Source organism: Carettochelys insculpta, chromosome 8 (assembly GCF_033958435.1).
Source record: "Carettochelys insculpta isolate YL-2023 chromosome 8, ASM3395843v1, whole genome shotgun sequence".
NCBI lineage: Eukaryota > Metazoa > Chordata > Testudines > Carettochelyidae > Carettochelys > Carettochelys insculpta.
Genome location: NC_134144.1, coordinates 811,501 through 828,514, shown reverse-complemented (window position 1 = coordinate 828,514; position 17,014 = coordinate 811,501). Strand labels below are relative to the sequence as shown.

Below are 17,014 nucleotides of genomic sequence, written 5' to 3'. Positions count from 1 at the left end.
ATGACATCATGACAGGCTGATGTGCATGTTTTAGATCAGTAGTATTGTAATTAATGATCCAGTTATTTTGCCGTTAACTGGATGCTGTGGAGACTAATAGTGTCAGAGCATAATTGGTACCCGATCTAAAAAATCCCCACTCTCCTTCCAGTCTGGCTAGGCACAAGTAATATATGAATGAACAACTCTGAACTTTATAAGAGCACAGACCATTTTAAGTGGGCACCCTAAATCAAAGACAAGATCCTACCCCACATGTCCAGTCATACACCAAATCACGCTCTAGAGCTTACCCAAAGAAGGTTTGCTATGCGTACTCCTGTTACCATTAAACACTCTTTGTTACATTTCATCACCTTAGAGAAGCCTTAACCAGGCAGCAAACTAGTGCATAATTGGCACCTCCAGGACAAAGCAGAATATGCTCCAGAGAAGTGCTCTCCAGGTTAGGACATCTAATGAAATTAAATAAGATCAAATGATCTTCTCTGATCAACTAATTCTACACAGAAGGAGAAGAGGGAAGCTTGATGGTAAGTGTCCTCATAATTGTCTGACTGTGTCAAAACTTAGAAGTGAGCTACCAAAAATGTGTTTAAGTAGCTCTTGAAGACCACCATAAAACAAACATTCATGTATTAATATTCATCTCTTTAGCTTATTTAGGGTCACGCTATTGTTATACACATTATTTACCTTCACCCTTTCTTAACATACAGAATGGTAGAGGAAATTTACCACCACTGTAAACTTTGTTCTCAGTGAAAGCACCAAACAGCTCAATCTACACATTTAATGTAGAGACAACGAACAACCACACTATCATCACACCTGTGAATTTAATACTAGAAAATACTTGGTACCAGAGTTAAAGTTAAATTGTAAAGTTATAAATTTAATAAATCCCTTTTAGACTAACAGAGATAAATGCAAAATGTACTACATCAAAGCAGACTTGACTTCAACATCTAAAACAAGTTGTTGGAAAAATAATGCATACCGATTTATCACTTTGCGAAACTGCAACTGCAAATGACTGATCAGTATTTATACCCATCTCTTCTCCCAATTTCTCCATTCCTTTTGCTTGAACTTGAATCTCTCTATCTTGTTTTGAGAGCAGACTGTGAAGTTTAGTTTCTTGAGCATTATTTTCCTCCTTTTCTTTGTAGGATTTCAGCTGTGAATAAAGATCATCTCTCTCAGAGCACAGGGCGTTGAGTTCTTTCAAATAATCCTGTATCTGATCTTTTAGTTTCGTACCATTTGCTTTAAGTTCATCTATTTCTCTCTGGTAAATGACCTCTTTCTGATTCAGTGTTTGAACCCTGAAATCAAGCCTGGAGACTTCCAACTGAAGGGTTTGAATTTTTTCAGCCTCAATTTCCTGACACACATCTTTTTTTAATAGTTCTCCTTCAAGCTTTGCAACCTTTTCTCTTAGGTGCTGTAATTCAGCAGTTTCTACTACTCTCCATTCCGCTGCTGTCTTGATCTGCTGATCTCTCTCTAGAAGAGTTGCTTCTCTTGCTCTCAATGTATCTTCAAGTTCTTGAATACGAGTAGACATAATCCCCATTTCACCATCTCGCTGTGAAAGATGTGTTGTTAGAAAGTTGTATTCCTCCTGAAGTGCATCATATTGTATTCTTAGGGACGTTAATTCCGCAAAGTACTGCCTTGAAGACTCCTGACTGCTTTGAAGATTTTCTTCTAAAATTTCTATTTCCATTTTAAACTGAGCTTCCTTTTCTTCAAGTAGCTGCTGCAAGGCTTCTCTTGCAGTTGAGACAAGTTCTAGTTCTTCTTGAATCTCCTTCAGGTTGGAATGCAGCAGTAAAGTTTTCTTATTCTTCTCTGAATGCTCTTGAAGATCTAGTGATCCTTTCTTCAATTCATCATGAAGGTTCTCTGCCTGCTCCTCCCACCTAAGAAGGTTAAGGTTATCTTGACTGTCAGTAACTTCATGACAGTTAGGCCCAAGTTGCACCAGTTCCTTTTGAAGCTTCTCAATTACTTCATGAAGCTGTTCTACCTCTTCTGCTTTATCCCTTTGCAGTCTTTCCTGGTCACCACGAAGGTGCTCAACAAGTAACCTGAGTTCATCAATTTCAGATTTTCCATTTTCCATGACCTGAGAGAAAGAACAAGACCAAAATATCAATGGATGCACAGTTACTTCTCTTGAATTCCTACTATTCAAAAGTTCATTTACTAATAACAACTTATGTGCAATTTCAATTAGCAGAAATTTCAGGTGCTAGAAGATCACATCGTCACAGAAGACAGATAATAAACAGATTTCACACAGGCAAGGCATGAAAACCTTACGTGGTACCTTGTAGCTAAAACAGTAACCTCCTCATTAAACAGGAAAAAAAGTACCCACTCCCAAACACATTGCAGAGATAATTCCAGTGTGAGAAGGGCAGAACATCTATTTCCATCCCTCGCTTTGTCCCCAAAAACGAAATCTTTCACAATAGCTTAACTTTTAGTGTGCTCACTTTACGAGTTCAATTTTCCTTCCCTTTCCAGCCTCTGAAAAATGTGGACTTTGAAGAGACAAATATTTATTTTTTAAGTACTAGCATACCCACATAACATATAGATATAATTACATGCTACCCTCTAGTGTTTTGAAAAGTGTTTTTGTTACCTTTGATTTTAAAAGCATTACATAAAAACCATGTATGTTCAACAAATGTTTAACTCCAAACCCAAGAATTTAGCAGCTTTTCCCCTGAGCAGCTTGTGCCTCAGGAGAGAAGGTACAGGTCTAAAAAATCATAAGAACCCACATGTCAGGAGGATGAGTGGGGGAGGAGAGTCACTGGTCTAAAGAGTACCAAACACAATAAGGTCATTACAGAAAACCTTCAAAGCTGAGGATGTTAGGGAGGTTACCAAATCTGAGTCATTCTTCTTAAGAGACAAATCTGAGGAACTGTCCCTGATTTAGGCATCATTAGACGAGGTTTTGAAACAAACTGATCAACATAACTGTAACAAGCTACCGGAACCACATGGTATTTACCCAAGAGTTCTGAAAGAACCCAGCTGTGAAATTGCAAAACTATTAACTGTTCTGTAACGTATTCCTTCTGTACCTAGTGAATCAAAGAGAGCTAATGTGATGTCAATCTTTACAAATGGCTTTGGAGGGGATCTTGCCAATTATAGAATGGTAAGTCTAATGTGGGCAAATTAGTTGAAACTATAGTAACCTACAGTAAAGAATAAAATTGTTAGAGACACAGATGAACATAATTTGTGAGGAAAAAGTCAAAATAGTTTCTTGTCACGGCTTTACTAGAGCTCTTTCAGGGGATCAACAAACATTTGGATGAGGGGGAGCTAGTGGATATGGTATACTTAGATTTTCAGAAAGACTGACACAATCCTCACCAGAGGCTTCTAAGGAAGTTGCCATGGGATAAGAGGGAAGGCCCTCTCATAGACTGAGAACTGGTTAAGATAGAAAAAAGACAGTTACCTGTTCTGTAACTGGTGTTCTTTGAGATGTGTTGCTCATGTGCATTCCAGTTTGGGGTGTGCGCTGGCGCATGCCCATTGCCGTAAGCTTTTTGCCCTAGCCAGTAGCCCTAAGGTTGGTGCAGCACCCCCTGGAGTGGCGCCTGTACGGCCACCCATATATGCACCGCCCGCCCCGCCCCCCGCTCAGTTTCTTCTTGCCTGCTACTCCGACAGAGGGGAAGGCGGAAGGGTTTTGGAAGGGACATGAGCAACACATCTCGAAGAACACGTTACAGAACGGGTAACTGTCTTTTCTTCTTCGAGTGATTGCTCACGTGCATTCCAATTTGGGTGAATGCAAGCCAATGTCTAGGAGGTTGGGTTGGAGCCCCAGAAGAAGTGCAGAACAGCCCTGCCCACTACAGCATCTTCTTGTGCGTGCTCCGTTAATGTGTAATGCGCTGAGAACATGTGAATGGAGGACCAAGTGGCTGCCCTGCAGATGTCCTGGATACGGACCTTGGTCAAGTATGCTGCAGAGGACGCCTGTACCCTGGTGGAGTGAGCCCTGATCAGGGGAGGGAGAACCCCTTCCAGTTTGTAGCTCTATCTGATAGAGGCCACTATCCAGGAGGAGATCCAATGAGAGGAGACTGGGTGCCCCTTCACCCTGTCTGCCACTGCAACAAACAACAGCTGCGACTTCCGGAAGGGTTTGGTCCTGTCCATATAGAAGGCTAAGGGAGGCATGGAGCTTTGGATAGAACACCAGTAAGGTAATGTCTTGGTTAATGTGGAAGGGGGAGACCACGTTCATCAGGAATGCCAGGTGGGGTCTCAGCCTGACCATATCCTTGTGGAACACCATATAAAGCAAGTCCACCGTCAGGGTCCTGAGCTCTGACACCCTTCTGGCTGATGTCATGGCCACCAGGAATGCTGTCTTGTAACTAAGGAATAACATGGAACGGGGGCGAGGGGTTCAAATGGGGGAGCCATAAGCTTACACAATACCAAATTAAGATCCCATGGTGGCAGGGGGGCCCAAACCTGCTGTTTGACCCTTTTCATCCCTTTCATGAACCTTTTCACCACAGGGTCTGAGAAGACCGATAACAACCCGGGCCCTGGGTGAAATGCCAAAATAGCTGCCAAGTGCACTTTCAGGGAGGTTAGTGACAGCCCTGCCTGGCTCAAGGCCAGCAAGTAGTCTAGGATACGTGGTACTGGGGCCTCCCCCAGGGATAATCCCCTTTGAGTGACCCACACAGTAAACCTCTTCCATTTGGCTACATATGTTGCCCTCATGGAGGACTTCCTGCTGTTTAACAATACTTCTCTGACAGGTTCGGAGCAGGCCGGCTTGATCAGTCTCAGCCATGGAGCCTCCATGCTGTGAGATCTAGTGCCTGGAGACTGGGGTGCTGCAGTCTCCCCTCCTCCTGGGTCGTCAGATCTGGGCATAGCGGAAGGACCTCCAGGATGTGAAAAGACATCTCAAAGAGGGTCGAGTACCAGTGTTGTTGAGCCCAAGCTGGGGCCACCAGGGTAACTGATGATCAGTCCGACCGAATTTTCAGCAGTGTTCAGTGGATGTGCGGTGTCGGTGGGAAGGTGTAAAGCAAGGGTCCCGACCAACAAATGCTGAAGGTGTCTGCCCAAGAGCCTGGGCATCGGTTCTGGTAAGAGCAGTACGTCTGGCACTTTGCATTGAGATGGGTGGCGAAGGTCTACCTAAGGATGTCCCCACCTCTGGAAAATTGAACTCAGCACTTCCATGTGTAGCGACCACTCGTGGTCCAAGAAGGACCTGCTGAGACAGTCCGTTAGGGAGTTGTGAGCCCCAGATAGGTAGAACGCCCTCAGGAGAATCTGGTGCTGGATGCAGAATTCCCAGAGCACGAGGGCCTCGAGACACAGGGACAATGAGTGTGCACTCCCTTTGTTTGTTTATACAGTACATTACGGAAGTATTATCTGTGCTGACTGCAACACTGCCCCTTCAGGTCGCTCTGAAACACTTCGCACGTCAGCCAAACTGCTCTGGGCTCCCGCACGTTTATGTGGAGCTGAGCGTCGGTCTCGTTCCACGGGGCCCGAGTCTGTCAGTCTCCCAAGTATGGTCCCAGCCCAGGTCCGAGGCATCTGTGACCAGGGAGAGGGAGGGATGCAGGGGACTCCCATACAGACTGACCGGGCATCTAGCCACCAGTGTAATGCCGTTAACGCTCGCTGGGGGCACTGTCACTAACTTGTCTATATTGTTCCCGATAGGTCTGTATACTGAGGCGAGCCACAGCTGGAAGGGACGCATTCGCAACCTGGCATGCTAGACTACAAACGTGCATGCTGCCATGTGGCCCCACAGCCTGAGGCATCTCCTGGCCATTGTGGTTGGGAACCTGATCAGGCCCTGCATGCAAGACGCCATAGCTTGGACCCTGCTCTGGGGCAGCAAGACCCTGGCTTGCTCTGCATCTATTCGGGTGCCCACAAACTCCATGACCTGAGTTGAAGCTAGTACGGACTTTGCCTCATTTACTAGCAGGCCTAGTGTGATGAATGTCTGTCGTATCAGCTGCACATGTTGCACCACCTGTCACTGCAACCAACCTCGTATCAGCCAGTCATCCAAATAGGGGAAGAGGTGCACCCCTGCCTGCATAGGAAGGTCATCACTACTGACATACATTTGGTAAAGACTCTCGGGAACAAGGAGAGGCCGAACGGAAGGACTGTGACCTGGTAATGGTCCTTCCCAAGCACAAACTGGAGGAACCTCCTGCGAGGTGGATAGACTGCTATGTGAAAATACCCGTCCTGCCCCTACAAACTCTACTGACTGAGATGGGACCAACCCCGACTTTGCCTCGTTGATCAAGAGACCGAGATTTAATAAGGTTTGATGGATCAACTGTACATGCTGTATCACCTGTTCCCTGGAACGACCCTTGATTAGCCAGTTGTCCAGGTACAGGAACAGCTGCTCCCCTTGCCTGTGTATGTGCGTTGTTACTACCGCCATGCATTTGGTGAAGACCCTTGGGGCCACAAACAGACTGAAAGGCAGGAGTGTGAACTGGTAATGGTTCCCATCTGCCATGAACCTGAGAAACTTCCTGTGAGGAGGGCAGATTGAAATACGGAATTTGAAATATGAAATTGTAAGTGTAACATAATGCACATTGGGAAAAATAACCTCAATTAGACATACAATGTGATGGGGGCAAATTTAGATACAACAGATCAGGAAAGGAATCTTAGAATTATAGTGGATACTTCTCTGAAAACATCCACGCAGTGTGCAGCAGCAGTCAGTAAAGCAAATAGGATGTTAGGAATTATTAAAAAAGGGATAGAGAATAAGACGAAGAATATCTTACTTCCCCTATACAAAACTATGGTATGCCCACATCTTGAGTACTGCGTGCAGATGTGGTCTCCTCACCTCAAAAAAGATATACTGGCATTAGAAAAAGTTCAGAAAAGGGCAACTAAAATGATTAAGGGTTTGGAACGGGTCCCATATGAGGAGAGGCTAGAGAAACTGGGACTTTTCAGGTCTAGAAAAGAGGAGATTGAGGGGCGATATGATAGAGGTATATAAAATCATGAATGGTGTGGAGAAAGTGAATACAGAAAAGTTATTTGAAGCCTCCCTCTGAAGCACTAGGCACTCCCTAAAAAAACATAACTCAGTGTGGGAAACACTCTCAAGACAGAAACACTTCTCACAGGCTAATCTATTTTCTTGAGGCAAAACAGATTTATTCACTTGTAATATCATGCACTCTAACTGTAACATCACTTTCCCCCATATTAGTATCTCAAAAACATCCTCACCTTAATGACTCTGGCACCATCCAGCTCTTGCTGGAGTCTCTCAATCTGCTCATTCAAATGATCAATTTCTTGATTCTTTTCCTCAAGCAAAGCCTGCGGGAACTGCAAAACTGCAGATTTACTTTTACCCCAGTTCTGACTCTGCATTATGCGGAGCTTTGCTACGTCCTCCTAATTGAAAAAGAAAATCTAGATTACAAAATTATCCCGCCTTTAAAATTATGGCAAAAATGGTGCTTTTTTTGGTCAGTATTTGATTTAAGTCCTACACACACAAATGAATCAACATTATAAAATAGCCTCTTTCTGCCAAACTAATCTTACTATACCCTTACTACTAATAAACTGATTTTCACCATTTCCAATCCCTACTTCTCTTCCAGGTTTTATTTTTCTTAAACTATGAATTCCATTGGATTTTTTAGTCCTGACATCAAATGACTAAATTGCCAGGCTGAGTCATTCAGTTTTGAGGGAATGTATTGGACTATAAAAACCGCATATCTTATTGCGGACCAATTCAACACCTTTTTCAAAAGAACATAATATTTTATCACCTTGATAAACACTTAACAGTTTCAAAAGAAATCAGTGCAATAGTTATCACTAGTTCACTGTCAAACCAACACAGTCATCCCGCAAAATATGCGATTTCAAGTTGCACTTAACTCGCAATAACATGAGTTAAGCGCAATTCAAAATCTGACTCCCGCCGGCCCTGGCTCAACCCACTCCCACACCCCGCACAGCCCCAGTTCAAACCTCATGCGACCCAGCTCACGTCTCCCCACTGCAGGGCCACGTGACCCCATCTCAGCAACCCGCAGGGCCACACGGCCATGGCTCAACTCCACCCCACCCCACAGCCCTAAGCCACCCCAGGCTTAACCCCCCACCTGCTTCCCCCCCCATGGCCCCAACCCACTGCCAGGCTTAAACCTCCCCAACTGCCCTCCCCCCAACCCCAGGACCTACCATGCAAAAGAAGCTCCAAGTGCCTCTGCTGCTTCCCTAGCTGCAGAACGTGCGTTCCGCTGGGGGAAAAAAGTCACCCCCAACTGACATGAAATTCAAATTATGCGAGGGTGCAAGGGAATACAACCCTTGCATAACTCAAGGGACTACTGTATTCAAGTGCAATCCTGTAAAGGTCTGCCCTGGCTTTGGCAGTATTAAATATGTTCATTAATGGTTTGAATGATGCAGCAGAGAGCATACTTCAAGATGACACCGATCTTGGAAGGACAGGATTCAAATTCAAACAACCCTGACAAATTAAAGAACTGATCTGAAATCCAAAAGATGAAATTCAATAAAAGGTAAGTGCCAAGTACTTTACTTAGGAAGGAAAAAAAATCAGAATGTGTAGCTACAAAATGGGAAATTACTGGCTAGCCACTAATAGTGAAGAAAAGGATCTGAAGGCAACCATGGATCACAAACTGATTGCAACTCTTAACAGTATGATGCAATTGTGGAAAAAACAAGTATCCTGGTGCATATTAACATCACTTTCAGATATAGGACATAGGATGCACTTGTCCTGCTCAGCACTAGTAATGTTTGACCTGGAGTTGTGTGTCCAATTTTGGGTCCCACACTTTTGGAAGAAGCTGGAAAAATTTAGAAAGATTCAGAAAACCTGGCTTACAGGGAAAGACTGAAAGAATTGTGCCTGATGAGTCTTATGAAAGGAGGGAATATGGTAACAAATCTTCAATTACAGAATGATAAGACGAGGATAATAATTAATTGCTCTCTGTGTCTACCAAGAGAAGGACAAGGGGGATTAACATAAAATACCATGGAAAACTTTCTAACTCTAAGAATAGTTAAGTATTAGAATAGGCTACCGTGAGAGGTTGTGGAATCCCCATCATTGGAGGTTTTAAGAGCAGGTTAGACAAACACCTATCAGAGATGAACTAGGTATACTTGGCCCTACCTCAAAGAGACAGAATGGATTAAGTGGCTTCTTCAGGATCCTTCCTGCCCTACATTTCCAATATTCTATGCTGATAATTTGCCTCAAAAGTAATTGAAATTATTACCAGAAAATTGAGTTCTAAAAATGTTGGCCAAATATACAAATGCTGCATTTAAAACTGGTATGCTAATAGACGGGGTGGAGGGCCATGATCGCCTACGCCAGTTGGCATGGCACTTAAGGAAGGAAGGATGCTACTACAGAACATGAATCTTCAGGGAAAACCTGTGCCCATGAAGATCTCATTGCAAGATCAGAGGCACTGTGTACGTACCACCCCCAGAAATCTTTGGACAGTCATAAGAACATACGAATGGCCATTACTGGGTCAGACCAAAGGTCCAGCTAGCCCATCATCCCGTCTGCCAACAGTGGCCACAGGTGCCCCAGAGCGGGTGGACCGAAGACAATGACTGAGCGACTTGTCTCCTGCCATCCAGCTTCAGCACCTGACAAACAGAGGCCAGGAACACCATTCCTACCCCCTGGCTAATAGGCTTTTATGGATCTAATCTCCATGAATTTATCTAGCTCTTCTCTGAACTCTCTTATAGTCCTAGCCTTCACAGCCTCCTCCCCAGGAGTTCCATGGGTTGACTGTGCACTGTGTGAAAAAGAACTTTCTTTTATTAGTTTTAAACCTGCTACCCATTAATTTCATTTGGTGTCCTCTAGTTCTTACATTTTGGGAACAAGTAAATAACTTTTCTTAATTCACCCTCTCCACACCACTCATGATTTTAGATACCTCTATAAAATCCCCACTCGCTCTCCTCTTTTCTAAACTAAAAAGTCCAAGTCTTTTTAGCCTCTTCTCATATGGGACCCATTCCAAACCTCTAAATCATTATAGTTGCCCTTTTCTGAACCTTTTCTGATTCCAAAATACCTTTTTTGAGGGGAGGAGACCACATACATACACAGTATTCAAGATGTGGGCATACCATAGTTTTATAAAGGGGCAGTAAAATATTCTCTCTCATTTTCTATCCCTGTTTTAATAATTCATAACATCCTATTTGCTTTTCTTGACTGCTGCTGCACACTACACAGATGTTTTCAGACACCTATCCACGATAATCCCATGGTCGCTTTCCTGATTAGTTGCAGCTAAATTAGCCCCTATCATATTGAATGTATACTTGGGGTTATTTTTTCCCATGTGCATTACTTTTCACTTATCCACATTAAATTTCATTTGCCATTTTGTTGCCCAATCACTCAGTTTGGTGAGATCTTTTTGAAGTTCTTCACAATCTGCTTTTGTCTTGACTATTTTGAACAGTTTAGTATCATCCGCAAACTTTAGCGCCTCACTACTTACCCTTTTCTCTAGATCATTTATGAGCAAGTTGAATAGGATTGGTCCTAGGACTGACCCTTGGGGAACTCCACTCGTTACTCTTCTCCATTCAGAAAATTTACAATTTATTCCTACTCTACGTTTCCTGTCTTTTAAACAGTTTTCAATCCATAAAAAGATCTTCCCTCTTATCCCATGACAACCTAATTTAGACAAGAGCCTTTGGTTAGGGACTATGTCAAAGGCTTTTTGGAAATCTAAGTATATTATATGTACTGGATCCCCACTGTATATTTCTGAATTTGTAGTCACTAACAACTCATGCAGAAAAACAATGGCAGCAGATCAACTAGGTAATTCTCAGAATCCAAAACTAATGACAAAAGGAAGAGTGGAAACACTTGTATTCTTTCATATCCATCACAAGTACTCAGGTATGGCAACCATAATACTACTGATCTGTCTGTGAATGAAGAATTAAAAGAATTCTAAGTGAAACTTCATGAATACAACTTTTGGTAATCTGCACTTCCACCCTTTTAAAACAGTTCCACACACTGGCACGTAATTTAGAGCTAGCTCTCCCACTGTGCAACTTGCTCTAAAAGTGTTGCTTTTATAGATTCAGTTTTTAATCCACCTTTCTCTGCTCGAGGAGAAAAACCAAACAGCTTCTGAAAGACTTGTTTTGCTAGCTTCCTGTGAAACCATGAAAGTAAGAATTTCTTCACAATATGGGACTATAATGTGGACTTGACTGTGCTACACACTGGAACAAAGTACTTTCATGTTCCCTATGTTCCCCCCACTTTGCATCTTATGTTACACAAACCAAGAAAAGCAGAAGACACTGAAATCTATCACTTGCTCACACAACATAGCTGTGGATGCATACATCAGATATGGCAATGTAACCTAGCCTAAACCTCTATAACAATGTCTGGGCCAGAGACAGAGGCTGACAAACCCGTTGTTTGAGTTAAAAGGTCCCAAACTGTCAGCCAAGGATGTATGCAGTCCTGTTTGTAAGCATAAAGATGGCCATCCCAAAATGATTTAGGCCTTGTCCAATTACCTAAGAGCAGTAATGCCCCTCAACTGCCGGAACTGAGATATCATCTAGATACGATTTCTTATCTACACTGACTGTACCACTAACCACGTTAATGTTAGTAAAAGGCACGCGAATACTAAATCTATCGTGTATCTGCACTTTTTCTGTATCTTGATGTCTTAATTTTCTTGATTTGAAGAGTCACTACTGAGTCTCTGACTCTTGTCATTCTCTTGTTTACATTCAAGTCACATTTTCAAGCCTCTTTCTTTCTTACCACAAGTACCAGGAGCTTAGCTTCAAATTAAAAGAGAAGGATTCAGAGGTAACTGCACAATGCCAGGAGCAGGGGCATTACACATGATCCTAGAGCACCTATGCCCCCTATTGCCTGCAACAGTAAAGTCTTTTTAAAACTAGAGGAAAACAAGATACAAAACACTGAATCCTTCAAATACAAACTTCTCTAAGAAATTATATTTAAACCTGCTGAAAGCAACCACAACTGGAAGTTAGCAAAAGTGGGCTCTTGTAAGAGGTGGTCTCACTTCAAATGCTTGTACACAGGAGACTGGTGCCAGTTTGTGATTTCTGCAAGAAGTGGTTCGTGACAGGTGGTCTCTAATGTAGACTTTACTGTAGTTAGGGTAAAGTTAAATGATTCAACATACCTTCAGACGAGCATTCTCTACTTGAAGCTGGTCGATGCCAGTCGTAAGTTTTTTTTGCGTCTCTAACTGCAAGTTCAGCTGCAAGATCTCCTCATTTTTATTGATCAAGTTCTCTTTCAACTGTTCTACTTGTTCTAACAAACTTAGGATCTAGAACATAGAAACATCATTCCTATAGGTTCCTTTACTTAAACAAAATAGATTACACTAGTATTTTACATTACTTTATACAGGACAAGTAACTACAGCCAACTCCATTGCTACAAAACTGTCTAAATAGAACCTAGATAGATATTAAGATCGTTTGGGGTGAAGGGGGTCAGGTGAGGATAAAGATGGATCGTGTAGTGAGGAAGGTCCAGAAGAAAGTCATTATCTGAAAACTACACCTTTTCCTCTTTGGACAGATGCTGTGGTGGATGCTCAACGGTGGTGGCAGCACCAGAGAAGAACTAGGAGACCAGAAAGCCACCGAAAGTCTCTCTGTTGGTTCTTGTACATATCACTTGGAACACTGATACCATTCTTAGTCCCAGGAACTTGCACAACAGGGACAATGGTGATTGTGGGTGTCAGGTGAGCAGCCATAGTCACGTTTGTAAGACGAATGGGGATGAGACTGCCTGTCATATTGAGGTGGTGACCTGGACCAGTGACTACTGTTGTCCTCTGGTTTCAGCCTCGTGCCAGTGGGGAGATAGTGGTTCCAACACTGGAGACAGTGACCTCATACTACGGCATGGAGGCAAGGAGACTCTAAACACTGAAGGAATGGAATAGCATCCCAGAGAAACCTGTGAAGTTACAGAGATAGGTGATGCCGGACACTGAGGCAAGGACTCTCGATGATAGCTATGGGATGATTTGTTGCTCACCTTCCCATGCCTTGTCGACAACATCGGCACCAAATGAAGGCGCCACCTCCGTATGGCATGATACTAAGAATGTTAGTGCCCAGAATGTCGGTTCTTTGCACATACACAATAATATGTGCCGGGAATGTCGGTGCCAATGAAGTGTGCCGCGGCACCATGGTGGTCCGTGCTGTTGCTGACCATCTAGGTGCCGAGGTTGTCAGTACCAAAGTCACTGGTGCTGTTGCTTGTTGATGCCACTACTGATGCCAAAGCCTCCAGTGCTGTTAAAGCCGAGGTCATTAGTGCCACCTTAGCATGGTCAGGGGCTCATGCCATGCCTGGATCCACCCCGAACATTGGGGATGAAGGCTTTTTCTTGGTCTTGGCCTTCTTGTGAGTGCCAGAGACCTTCTCAGAGCCCGCTTCGGTTTCACTCGTCACACCCACAGGCAATTTGGGTAACGATTGAGTGGGAGAGACTCTGGGGCACTTGTGTGCAACCACTTCAGAAGACAATGCTCTACACTTGAGTTGGCCCTCCTGAGAAGACTCACCACTTTCAAGTGGAGCAGGTTGCAAAGCCTTCTCAAACAGGAGCATGCGAAGACACGTCTCCCTGTCCCTGCGGCACTGCACAGTCAACTTAGAACAATGGAGGCACTTTGCAGGTACAACGGGAATGTCCATCAGAGGCAGCCATTGCCTCGCGGCAAGATTCACACTTCTTAAACCCAGGCATTCTCAACAGTTATTCAAATGTAAATGAGTTAACAGATAAGGAGTCCTTGCTCCAGTAACAACTTCATAAAAATCAACGTAGAACTAAGTATTGGCTGAACGGTGGCCTAATGCTGCAGGCAGGCAATTAGTAACGATAACAAGTGTAATAAGTAAATTATACCAACTAAACAGTAAAGCTAAAGTAGAAGAAAATCAAGCCAGGAGAGAGAACTGAAGCTCCGTCTGCAGTCATTGGCGGCTGAGAGGAACTGGACCAGACCAGACTGTGCATGTGATGAAAAGAGCACGAAGAGGAGCATCAGAGCCGTGCATACATGGTCCAGCAGAAACAGCTAGCAAGATCTCCGATCTGCGGCGCCAGGGCAAGCCTGACACCTAAGGTGGAGCACCCGCAGGGACACTCAAAGAAGAAGTCTGCGTTGTTTAACCAGCACCTTCTGCTGGCCCTTCTTCTGGTCCTGGGCAGCCCAACAAAATAACTCCTGGAACACCCAGGAATTGTCTGCAGGGGGAGGCAACACCAAAAGTACTGCGCTGTCTGGTGAAGATGAGGAGTGGTACAGCAGGGATCAATTCTCGCCCTCTGACAGGGATTTCTCAGCCCCAAAGTGTTGTGATGATTGATATGTTGCTGATGTTGGCTGTGGCAACACAGGATGGTCCTTGGATACTGTGGAGGGTACCATGGGAGCGGGGTGACCACACCTGTCATGGTGGCCATCAAGGAGCTGGATCCTGGTGGCATGGATAGTGGTGAGCAAATCACAGCTGTGTGTGGGCCAGTGTAAGTGGCACATCTTCTTAGTTGGTGACCCCCAGCAGAACAAGGAACAATGGTCTGATGTTACAGAAGGAGAGGTATAGATCGCATATTAGGAAAAACTATTTCACCAGGAGGGTGGTGAAGCACTGGAATGCCTTCCCTAGAGAGGTGGTGGAATCTCCATCCCTAGAGGTTTTTAAGTCCCGGCTTGACAGTCATGGCTGGGATGGTTTAGTTGGGGTTGATCCTGCTTTAGACAGGGGACTGGAGTAGATGACCTCCTGAGGTCCCTTCCAGCCCTAGAATTCAATGAATTCTATGAACCAGAGAGTGTTTTGGTATCTACAAATTTTCAAGAGACTAGTATAAAAAAATATTTTAAATATGAAACCAAGAAGAAATGACAAATGCTAATAGGTTTAGATATGAAACCAAGAAGAAATGACAAATGCTAATAGGTTTATCTGGGAAAAAGTAGCTTATGCATGGGATTTTAAGCTTATTTAAACAGGAAAAGTTGAAGAAGTGAATCATTTTCAAGTCAGAAACCCAAAAACAATATAAATCTTTTTCTGGCACAGGAGAGGCACTTTTGTATTGTAAATTAAAAGACAAAGATATAATTGGAGATACACATCTCCTAGAACTGGAAAGGACCTTGGCAGGTCATCTAGTCCAGTCCCCTGCTCTCTTGGCTGGACCAAGCACCATCCCTAACATCTATTTGCCCCAATCCCTAAATGGCCTACTCAAAGATTGAACTCACAACCCTGGGTTTAGCAGGCAGCTATCCCTCCCCCCATCACATACATGATGTGACAAGAATAGCTTATATAATAAAGCCTTTTTGCTTGGTAGTGTCTTTCCTCAGCAAATGTTCTATCATTTGGCAATCTTTTAATGTATTTATCTGCAGCACCTCTGAGTTGAAGGGAAACATTACACCCCATTTTTAAAGATGGGGAACTGAGACACAATGAGGTTCAGTGACTTATCATAGTTACATTTCTCTGACTTCCAGGCATAGTTTTGGTTATGTTCTGCAATGATCTGTGAAACTGAGAAACTGCAGGAAGAGATCTGAATAGAATTTCAACTTCTACATACCCTTATTCAAAAGTACTTGCCTTCCAAATTAAGCAATATGCAGCCAAACAAATAGTTGGAGGGTGGCTGGAGAAAGTGAGGTGGGATCCCCAAAAAGGATCCATAATGTAGATTGTGGAGGTTGGGACTAATTCTAGGTCCGGTGATAGTTAAAGATCAAGAACAAAAACAGAGGAAGAATAAAAATGGAGACATGTCCAGTGAGGTATAATTGATGGTAGAATCATTAACTTCCTGATTTTTAATGGATTAAAATTCTTATAATTTTACATAATAGTTTTGGGTTTGTTGTTTTTGCAACTGACATGAGTAACCTCAGATTCTAGATATATCAATGAAGGTTCAACATCAGATTTACCTCTCTGTCTTTTATTAAGAGTGCCTCCTGCTCTGCCTGTAACTGTTCCTTTAGCCCATGGTGAGGACTGCTTTCAGGAGGTACTCTGTGCCTTGCTTCATCCAGCTTAGACTGGAGGGCAGAGATCTGGATCAAATTATTGTACTGCTGCTGTTGCAAAGCCTCTTTATCCTGCAAAACAATGATTTCAGTGTTAAGAATTACTATAACTAACACACATACATACCTAAAAACAACAATCCTGTCAAAAATACTTTATCTTCTGAAAACGCTGCCATGGACAAGCAAATAACCAAATAGATTTCTGGATATGCACCCAAAATCCAAAGTCTAGCTGAGTCTGCTTTGAAAATTTCACTCAGTGGTTTACAGATTCGCAGATTCCAAGGCCAGAAAGGACCACTGTATAAACACAGGGCACAGATATTCTCCAAATTATTTCCTACAATATACATCTTTTAGAGAAACATCCAATCTTGATTTAAATGTTTTAGTGATAGAAAATACAAGAAAAACCCTGAGTAAATTGTTTGGTTAAATATACTTCCCATTAAAAATGTATACCGCATTTCCAATCTAAATTTGTCTAGCTGCCAGCCACTGGATCTTGGACCTTTCTCTGCCAGACTGAGGAATCCATTGCTAAATACATTCCCAGTGTAGACACTTGTAGGTAGTAATTGTCATTCCTTAAATTTTCTCTTTGTTGAGTTAAATGGATCGCACTCTTCAAGTCTCTCACTTTTATCTTTTCTAAGCCTTCAATCACTCTTGTGCCTCTTCCCTTAACACGGTTCAATTTGTCAACATCCATCTTACAATCCGGAGACTAGAACTGGACACAGTATTTCAG

General features: G+C 43.2%; 1 protein-coding gene across 7 annotated transcripts in view; it reads right to left on the bottom strand.

The window, feature by feature from the left end:
- The window catches only part of PCNT (pericentrin), a 175,901-nt gene that overhangs the window by 61,620 nt on the left and 97,267 nt on the right, over nt 1-17,014 (bottom strand). For 4 of the 7 annotated variants that reach the window (XM_075002108.1, XM_075002110.1, XM_075002109.1 and 1 more), the window contains 4 exons: nt 16,162-16,332; nt 12,336-12,485; nt 7,321-7,491; nt 1,001-2,134 (listed from right to left, as the gene is read on the bottom strand). In XM_075002108.1, the coding sequence (XP_074858209.1) occupies nt 1,001-2,134; nt 7,321-7,491; nt 12,336-12,485; nt 16,162-16,332 (1,626 nt within the window). The remainder of the gene's footprint in view (nt 1-1,000; nt 2,135-7,320; nt 7,492-12,335; nt 12,486-16,161; nt 16,333-17,014) is intronic. The other 3 variants (XM_075002112.1, XM_075002111.1, XM_075002114.1) reach the window with 3 other exon arrangements.